Source organism: Balaenoptera ricei, chromosome 1 (genome assembly GCF_028023285.1).
Source record: "Balaenoptera ricei isolate mBalRic1 chromosome 1, mBalRic1.hap2, whole genome shotgun sequence".
In the NCBI taxonomy this organism is placed as follows: Eukaryota; Metazoa; Chordata; class Mammalia; order Artiodactyla; family Balaenopteridae; genus Balaenoptera; species Balaenoptera ricei.
Window position 1 is genome coordinate 141960809 of NC_082639.1, and position 10484 is coordinate 141971292.

Consider the following 10484-nt stretch of genomic DNA (forward strand, 5'->3'; position numbering starts at 1 on the left):
TCAAAATCCCATCAAGATTTCTAAATCTTAACAATCTGGTCCTAAGAATCTTTAGAAGATATAATATGCAATAACATCCAAATAAACTTTGAAAAATAACACAATAATAGGGAGCTACCCAGGTAAACATACACACTTTAAGCTTATAATACAGTTATCATAATTAAAATATGTTAACAACATGCAGGAAGAAATAAAGATGAATGGAACAATGGAAAGAGTTTTAAAAAGATCTGTGGACATTTGAAAATTAAATATATAAGAAATACAGCTCTTCAAAGCAGTGGAAATTGATGAACTATTCAATTATTAGTACAATGGAAAAACATTAAGTTGGTTCCAACCTCAAATATGTATAAATTTCAGAAAGGTTCAAACTGGTAACAAGAAAAAATATGAGGAAAACAGGAGATCTTTAATAATCTTGTAAACAAATATTCGTCAATAAGAAAATGGTTAAAATCTAAACAAAATGGTTAAAATATATATCAAGAGCACAGAACACTATAAAGCTATTGAAAAGAATGAGAAATGTACACATCCTGGCATAGAAAGGTCTTCCAGACATATTAAATGCAAAAAACAAATCTGGGAGGAAAAAATTCATACAGTATAATGCATTTACTTGCATTTATGAAATGGCAAGAGAAGTATTAATATGTGCACTCACATAAATGTAAATACATAAAAAGTTCTGGGAAGATAACATATCAAACCATGAACAGTAGTTTCCTCTAACAAGGGAATATGGATCATGGGTCGGAATATCAAAGAGAACTTTCATGTCTAATCTACATGCTTCTGTACTGATTTTTTTTTTTTTTTACATCGAGATACCTCTTTATATATTTTTACACAATTAAAAAATGCAAATTTCAACATTAATAAAAGAAAGCTACTATAACAAAAACTTTCAAGTGTCAACCTTTCTTTCCTGTAAGAAACAGATCGGTGATACGAATTATGCCTGTTAGTACTGCTAGTCTTAGGAAAATTTTTAAGTTTTCCTAAGAAAATTACCAAGTTTTCTTAGTAATTATCTGGAACCACAAAATGCTAAGTGGCAATCTTTAGTACTAACTCAGTATTGTTATTTTAATTTGCTGGAATTAGCATAGAGAAAGAAACATGTTAACAAAATTGTATATGTACATATTGTATATTATATTAAGCCACAGAACATTTTCTTTGACCTTGACCACATCAAGTGAAAGGTTTTCTAAACCCTCCCTCTCCTTGGAAAAGCAAACCAGGGAATATAAATTGCCTGGGCCTGCTGAGCTTTGTGTTCTGCTGGATCAAAAGCCAATACTGGCAGAGTTCACTACAGAGGAGCCCGCAGTACCATCACCATAGACTCTGCACATTTACAGCACAAAGCAAAGACAGAGAAGAAGCTCAATATAGGTCTCATTTTTTTAAGCAACCAAAATTAAATTTGTCACAGTATTATATTTAATGTGCATTAATCTGTGCATTTATATGAGTGAAAGTTCAATGGAAAATAATTGACCTGGGACTTCCTTGGTGGCGCAGTGGTTAAGAATCCGCCTGACAGCGCAGGAGACACGGTTTGATCCCTGGTCCGGGAAGATCCCACATGCCGCGGAGCAACAAAGCCCGTGCACCACAACTACCGAGCCTGTGCCCTACAACCCGCGAGCCACAGCTACTGAAGCCCGTGCGCCTAGAGCCCGTGCTCCACAACAAGAGAAGCCACCGCAATGAGAAGCCCGCGCACAGCAACAAAGAGTAGCCCCCGCTCGCCGCAACTACAGAAAGCCCGTGCACAGCAACAAAGACGCAATGCAGCCAAAAATAAATAAATAAATAGATAGATAAATTTATTTATTTAAAAAAAAGAAAAGAATTGAACTGAGAAATCATTCTAATTAGTACAATGACCACAAATTTACATACTGAAATTATGCCCTCAACCCAAAAAGGCAGAGATTAGTAACCAACAGTTATTATACAAAATATCACACTTCCCACACACACAAAACAAGACTAGTTTATTAACTGTTTCATGAGAGTGTTCATCAATATCTACTTAAGCAGCATCATTCTTTTGGACAGCAATTCTGTCTAAATTATACCTAAAAACTCTCTGAGATATTAACATAGGCAATTACTGTAAAATAACTGAATAAAGAAACATAGGAAATACTCTAGAGTGTTATGCTAGTTTTTTTTTTAATTCTATCATATTACCTAAAAAGGAAAAAGAAATGTCTTTATAAGTTGCATATTACAATAATAAACTAAATAGATCACTTTAAGTGGCTACATAGATTCCAATACAAGGAGAAAAGGAGAGTTGTAATCTATCAACAGGGAGTGGGGGATATAAAAGTCTTTAAATAAGAAATATTAGTAATACTAAGTCTAGAGGTTAAGCCAATAGTTCAACATTACCATGAGATTTCAAATTGCACTGTGAGCGCCTACTGCTCCGTTTGTTAGGCCATAATATCTAAGTCTCAATCCATAGCCACAGAGTAAGTATATAGATCTAACCCTGGTCTACCATTCTGAAACCCTCATCATTGGTCTCAAGAGAGATAGGGTAAAAAAAGACTAAAAATCTTCCTATATACACACACATACATATACGTATGTACATATACACAAACCCCAAAAGGTAGCTAGGCATCATCCCACATAACTACAGAATCACAAATAGGTATCCCAATTTCTTTGGTCTCTTATCTTTTTCAATTTGAGCAAGCAAGGTTTTATGGGGTTTAAGTGAAAAAAACCCTGCAATTAAGTAGAACATTCCTGGCACACAGCACTCAATAAGTGGCAATTATTTCTTCACAGCTTCTTCCAGTGACTAAGGCCCACTCTAAGTCTGTCAGCAGAACTCTGTGTGTCTTACCTCCCTTTTCCCTGACACAAGATTCTTTCAAAAGCGCACCTCTCAACACACCTTCAACATATGAACTTTTAGAGATTTAAAAAAAAAAAAAAAAAAAAAAAGTTGAGGCCAAAGCATCTCTTCCTGCCACAAAAAAAGTGGCACAAGACAGTGGACACCTGCATGTGGACACAAGACTTGCAACAAATGGACTTTTGAACCAGTTTTAAGTAGAAGAGTCAATACACTATGTTTTCTGACAACTGACAATCTTTGAATTACTTTTGATCCACCACTCTTCTTAATCTCACATTACCAACAGTTCTCAAAGTGTGGCCCCAACCAGTAGCATTCAGCAACACCTGAAAATTTGTCAAAAATGCAAATTCTCTAATCCCACCTCAGACCTAAATAAGAAACTCTGGGGGTGGGACCCAGCAATCTGGGTTTCCACACTAAAGTTTGAGAATGGTTCTATATGATCTGGTGAAGTATCAACAGTGACACTCCAAATTTATCTATTCCAGAAGAAATCTGTTAAGATTGATGAGGTTAACATTATGTATTTTGAAATCTTATACGCATAGTATATGAGAAAAAGCCCAATTTGACTCACAAAATTAAGAATATAAAAGTTCTACTAGGGGCTTCCCTGGTGGCGCAGTGGTTGAGAATCTGCCTGCTAATGCAGGGGACACGGGTTCGAGCCCTGGCCTGGGAGGATCCCACATGCCACGGAGCAGCTGGGCCCGTGAGCCACAACTACTGAGCCTGCGCGTCTGGAGCCTGTGCCCCGCAACGGGAGGGGCCGCGATAGTGAAAGGCCCGCGCACCGCGATGAAGAGTGGCCCCCGCTTGCCGCAACTAGAGAAAGCCCTCGCACGAACCGAAGACCCAACACAGCCAAAAATAAATAAATAAATAAATAAAGTAGCTATAAAATTAAAAAAAAAAAAAAAGTTCTACTAAAACATGCTTTTAACAAGAAACTTTATAACCAGAGGTAAAAATAATATAAGAAGGCACAAAAAGTTCTTAAAGGATGTCAGATGAAGGAGATTACAATATAAAAAATCATTAAATATTAACTAGCAAACAAATGTGCCAGCTTAGAATGAGGTCTCAACCTAAACTTTACACATGCCTTGGCCTGTGTTTCTTGTTCAACTTCTTTGAAGGAAGAAAAACACCAGTATGAAAAGAGTAAGAAAGACCCATAAGACAAATAATCCTAAGAAGATAACATTTACCCTCAAGGAAGGCAGGTCTAAGGTGATTTCAGATCCCCAAAATTTCCCTATCTTTTTGCTGCTTTCTGAAAGCCCTTTAATAATCAAGAGTCACTTCAGAAAAAAATAGAGACTTCGACAAAACAGAGACTTAAAATATGAATGCTAAGACAATTCTACACTTCAGCATGCTATCGTGAAGACAATAGCAGCGTTTGAGATAGTTTACAAAACATTTTCACATAAGACTCATGTAATCTTCACAACCATCTTGAGGTAAATAACAATGACAACAACAAAACTACTATTTATTGAGCACTTAGAGCCTTACAAAATTTTATCATTTAATTCAACAACCTGCTGAGGTTGGAGGTGTAAACCACTTACCAATGTCAGACACAAGGCAGGATCTGAACCCAATTCTATCTCATTTTAAAACCCATCTTCTTGGGACTTCCCTGGTGGCACAGTGGTTAAGACTCCACGCTCCCAGTGCAGGGGCCCTGGGTTCGAGCCTTGGTCAGGGAACTAGATCCCACGTGCATGCCACAACTGAGAGTTCACATGCCACAACTAAGGAGCCCACCTGCCACAACTAAGACCCAATGCAACCAAATAAAAATATTTTTTTAAAATGCATTTAAAAAAATAAAATAAAACCCATGTTCTCTAATCTCTACACTATGGCAAGATTTGGAGACAAAGGCTTGAGTTTCAGTCCCGTAACTTAACAGCCATCTGCCCTTGGGAAGTCACTTAATTCTCAACTCTTCATCTATAAGATGGGAAGATTAATATCTGTCCCCACCTATTTCAGAGTACAGCTGACCCTTGAACAACTCGGAGGTTGGGGCACCGACGCTCCACGAAGTCAAAAATCCTCTTATAACTTTACAGGTGGTCCTCCATATCCGGGTTTGGCATCTGTGGATTCAACCAACCGCGATAAAACTATAGTACATATTTATTGAAAAAAATCTGCCTGTAAGTGGACCCTGAAAGTTCAAACCCATGTTGTTCAAGGGCCAACTGTAATTGTAAAGATCAAATAAGATAAAGGACATAAAAGGTGTTCATAAACTCAAAAAAAACTACACAAATATAAATTAGTATTACCATCATCATTACTGATTTTGACAGAGGGAGTGAAGAGAAAAAAAAAAAGATATAGTATAGTAATTGCAAGGGGGAAAGATGCTGGTTTTTCTTTTTAAAGCAAGCTCAAGACCCTTAAGGAGAAACTTCAGACTTCAAAACTTACCTGGGATCTTACTGTCAATTGGGCTGTGATAAAAGAATCTGTACCACAAATTATTTTGTCACTTTTCTAAAAATACAGACACACCCAGATACCTGTAACTCATGCAGATTTGGAGGTTAACAAAAACCTAACAGCTGATTTCTTTTTAAAAGTCTGGTTCTCATAAGAATCAGTAGCCACTATACTAGGTCACCATAATTAAAATTCCCTTGCAACAGCCTTCCTGTTCTTTTCTACAGTATCATTTTCAACCTGTCGTGCCGACATCTTTCATTCTGCAAAGACTAAAACACGAACTACAAATCCTAAATAAAGAAATCAGACCACTTAAACTGATGAGTTTGAGGGAAAAGTTTTATTACTCAAAACTTCACAATTTAAGGTTAATTTTTAATAGCATTTACAGCAAATAAGTGAGAGAAGGAAATAAAGTTGAAGTGAAATCACTCAACTGTTGTAATGTATGTCAGATATTAAAAAGACGAGGTATTCAACCCTAGATTACTAGTCACAAAACATCAGCTCACCAAAAAGGTTCAATAGCAGATTTCAGAAAAATCACACAGCACTCACCTTTTTCATACCAAAACACAGCCCAATTATTTTTATTCCTTCTAAATTACATTCACAAAAGGCATTTTTGGCAAAGCAAATTATTATAACAACTTACATATTAATAAAAAAATATTCTCATTTTCAATGAGAAAACACCATTTCTTTTATCTACAGAAGAAAAATCATGGACTCTGATAAACCCATTTCTGTAACGTACATACATTGTTACTGACTACGTACAATATTTAATCTATATTTAAACCTACATGTAGGGCTTTCCTGGTGGCGCAGTGGTTGAGAATCTGCCTGCTAATGCAGGGGACGCGGGTTCGAGCCCTGGTCTGGGAAGATCCCACATGCCGCGGAGCAACTAGGCCCGTGAGCCACAATTACTGAGCCTGCGCGTCTGGAGCCTGTGCTCCGCAACAAGAGAGGCCGTGATAGAGAGAGGCCCGCGCACCGCGATGAAGAGTGGCCCCCACTTGCCGCAAATGGAGAAAGCCCTCGCACAGAAACGAAGACCCAACACAGAAATAAATAAATAAATAATAAATAATAAAAATAAACTTACATGTAAACTCAACAGTCAGACCTAACTTTCGTATATGAAATTATGTGCTAATACCTCAATACTGAAACTCAAGACAGTGACTTGTACACTAGTTGCCAGGTTTTTTGTGTAAATGTCAAACAACAGGTCCACTGAGAAGCTTTTGAACCTAATTGAATTTATTCATTCAAACCAGAATTTATCATGTGTTTCTAAGCAGTGGTTCTCACCTAGGGGCAATCTAGCAATGTCTGAAAACATTTCTGGTTGTTACAACTGGGGGCGGGGGGGGTAGTTTGCCAGAAAGGGGTGCTACTGGCATCTAGTGAGCAGAGGCCAAGGATGCTGCTAAACATCTTAAAAAGTATAGGACAGGCCCCCACAACAAAGAACGACTCACCCCAAAATGTCAATAACTGCCAAGGTTGAGAAAATCTGAGCTATAGAAGTTTATAAACACCCATCTGTCTAAAAACAGTACTCACTTAACCTTTGTTTCCTATATTATTTGCCAATTCTATTCTTTACATACTAGTCGTTGGCAACAAACTTACCCTATTCCCATCCTTTCAATCAGCTTCTAACTTCCAAACTTGTCAACACAGCCAATTTCAAAACTTATTATCTTCGACTCATCCCTATTCTTGATAGTAGTAGTAGTAGTAGTAGTAGTAGTAGTAATGGCCAGGGCCAACACATATTTAGCCCTTACTACATGCCAGGCACTATTCGAAGTGCCTTGTACATATTAACTCATTAATCTAGGTACTATTATTACCAGGTATTCTTATTATCCCCATTTTACAAATGAAGAATCCAAGGCACAAAAAGGTTAAATAACTTATCCAGGGTCACAAAGATAATAAGCAGTCAAGCCAGGTTTCAAATCCAGGCAGAATGGCTCCTAAGTATTCCAAAGTCATCCTCTCTTCTTTCATCCTCTAAACCAAATCATAAAATCCTTAAGTTCCACAAGGACAGGGGCCTTGTTATACTCACAGCAACATCCCCAGGGCCCAGTACATAATAGGTGCTCAAAAAACTTTTCTTTGTTGAATGCATGAAATATCCCTCAAACTCACCCCACCTGTTTCCATTGCCTCCACTCAAGGCCAAGTCTTTCAGCACCTCACACCTGTGTTTCTTTACATAGCCTATAAACTAACCAATCAGGTAAATGGATATAAACTCCTCTGCCACACTTTCAATAACCCAGCCCATAACCCAACGTATTCAAAGTTTTCTTCCCACTGCTTCTCAATTATCAGTAGAATCATAACATCTTAGAGTCAGATGGTACCTTAGAGATCATCCAATCCAACATTTAACAGATAAAGAAACCCAAAGATGGTAAGTGACTAAATCACCCAGCCAGGTGGAGCCAAGACCAGAACTTGATTCTTGCAATTTTTGCTCTAGGATTCACTCCTAGAGGATTTGCTTCACTCATGACAGATGTCTCTCCTCACTATTCCATCAACAAATTACGTTCATTTCAATTGTTCACACTTAAGTTGTTTCTCCTGCACAGCCTGCCCTCTTTTTCTTGCTCCATAGATCCAAATCCTATTCATCCTTCAAAATCTCCTCCTATTCCATTCTTCATGACCTCCTCCTTCTCAGAAAATCTTACGTCCTGAATAGATGCTAGAGGAAGAGGATCACTATTACCTACTGGGCCAAGTTTAATACATAACTAACACTTCCCACAAAGCAAAGCTACTTGGATCATTTCTTCCCTGAAAACTACCCATTCTTTGCTCCTATGTTTCAGGAAGTGATTTTGATACAGACTAACTTATATGGCACCTTCATAAAATGTTTATATACCTGGAAGAGAATCTCACTCACATCTTTAAGAGTAGACACGTAACTCCTGAATGGCCCAAATCACCTATATCTCTTCCATTACAAAACTCAGGTTGTTCACAAAGTCCAAACCCAGAACTCTGATACAACTCACCTAGCAGCCACAGCTTCTAAGGTTCATCTCTTTCTCTGCATACTATCATTTGTCTTAACTTCCTCCAGAACTCCATTTCTAAGGAATAGTTCACACTTCTTTTCCTTCCTTGTCTTCCCTACACTATGCAGTACAGAATACCCTCTTTTATCTTTTATTATTTTCCACATGCCTCTTCAGTTAAAGTCCAGTTTGCTACCTCTCATCCAACCTCAACTATCCAGTCCTTTACACAGAAGTCACATCTATCTCTTCAGCCTCTCTCAGGTCTTAGGGTATTCTCAACTCCATGAAGGTTAATTTTGGTTTTTTCCCCCCTTTTCCATTCTTCCTTCCTCTAGACAAGTGGCCTCAAAAGTGGTGTGGGTGCAGCTCAGAGGAAGTGCAAAAGGATCCACTGGGCTGCAGGAAAAAATTTATTAGAACTCTTGTTGTATTTATTTTTTCATCTCATCCTTTCTTAAATTCTGTTTCTGTGTACATTTCTAAGTTACACATTAATACAGTAATAAAGATACATAAATTCTTGGGGTACGTGATCACGAGTCTGGAGACAACTGTTTTAAAAACACCCTGATAATGAGGCCAAAGTAATAGGTTCCAGACCATATAGAGAATGTAAGTATGTATGTGTGTGTGTGTGTGTATATATATATATATATATATATATATATATATATATATATATGCACACCTGGTAGGAAGAAAAACTCTTGTTCGTATCCAAAGTCCTAACGATGCCCACCAACCTCTAACCCCTGCCAGCCATCTCAGAAATGTGTCCTACTCAAGAGAGCAGAACAGAGGATGGTTTGGCAAAGTCCTTCATTTCCAGTTTGAAAAAAAAAAAAAAATTCAAAGTGCTAAGATACTACCCTTATCTTTCCCATAGAAGGGTACTTCAGGGCACTGTTCACTATCCTGACACTGCTCATTGCCTGAGTTATACGTAGATACTTCCTAGGCCACTCACTACCTGCTGAGATTCAGTTCCTATTTCCCAATCCCTCGAGGCACAACTCATGCTCCCTTCGCTAACAACCAATTTATACTAACACCTGGACTGAGCTCACACCTCCCTTCATCCTTCTCTCCCCTGAGGACACTATCCACCGTCTTCCCCGAGCCGCACAGTCGTGTCCCACCCAGTGCAGAAGACTGTCCATCCAAGGTCCCTAAGACCACTTCTCTTTCCTCCTCCGCCCCCGGGAGCTGCCAGCCAGGCTGGAGACGGGAGGGGGGGAGGGGTGTGACTCGCCTCCCGTGACTGGCCCAGATGGCAGCAGATTCCGCCCCCACTCTTGGGCACCCCTCCACCCCTCGAGCCCCTAGGGCTGCCTGTCTGCCTCCCACCCCGCCCCAACCCCACCTCCGGCCTCCCCCACGCCCTCACGCCGGCTCCCGGACACACTCACCATGCTGGGTGAAGATATTGAAGCCGGCCTCTGCGGTGCGCCCCGCCAGGTCCCGCCTGCGGCTGGAGGGCCTGGCTGCGCTGCTGCCCCGGATCCCGCGGGGTTGCGACTGCTGAAGCCCCGGAGCCTCCCCGACGCGGCCCACCTGCTGCCCCATCCCTGCACTTGCGTACTCCCGCGCCCCCGCCGACCCCTGGTCACATTCCTCCTCGGCTCCGGCCTCGGGCTCCAGGCGCTTGCTCCGGCCTCTCCTTCCCAGTCGAGGCCCCGGCCCTGAGCGGTCCGGCCACCGGCGTCTCCGCACCCGACTCCTCACAGCAGCCGCCGCGCTGCCTCTCGACGCCTCACAGATTCTCCTTTTCCCTCCCCATCCCGCGGCTCCGCGCCCTCAACGCTGCCGCCCCCGCCGCCGCCATCTTTAAACCACCGAGCACTGGCAGAGCGTGGGACAGAGCGTCTCCCGCCCCCCACCCGACCAGTCACCTCCGCTACTCGGAGGGAGGGCTTCCCGGCGGCCCCGCCCCGCCCCGCCCCGCCCCGGCCCCGGCCCGACCGCGCGCCCCCTTCTCTTCCGAGGGTGGGTTCGTCCCCGCCCCCCGCAGCCCCCGTACCTACCTCACTGGCACGTCTACCGTTGCTTCAACTCTT

At 40.9% G+C, this 10484-nt stretch overlaps 1 protein-coding gene across 4 annotated transcripts in view; it reads right to left on the reverse strand.

Annotated features, from left to right (window-relative positions):
- ABL2 (ABL proto-oncogene 2, non-receptor tyrosine kinase) overlaps positions 1-10225 on the reverse strand; it is a 114988-nt gene extending 104763 nt beyond the window's left edge. For all 4 annotated transcript variants that reach the window (XM_059937347.1, XM_059937324.1, XM_059937344.1 and 1 more), the window contains exon 1: positions 9837-10225. In XM_059937347.1, the coding sequence (XP_059793330.1) occupies positions 9837-9993 (157 nt within the window). In that variant the 5' untranslated portion in view covers positions 9994-10225. The remainder of the gene's footprint in view (positions 1-9836) is intronic.
- Between the last annotated feature and the right edge of the window lie 259 nt (positions 10226-10484).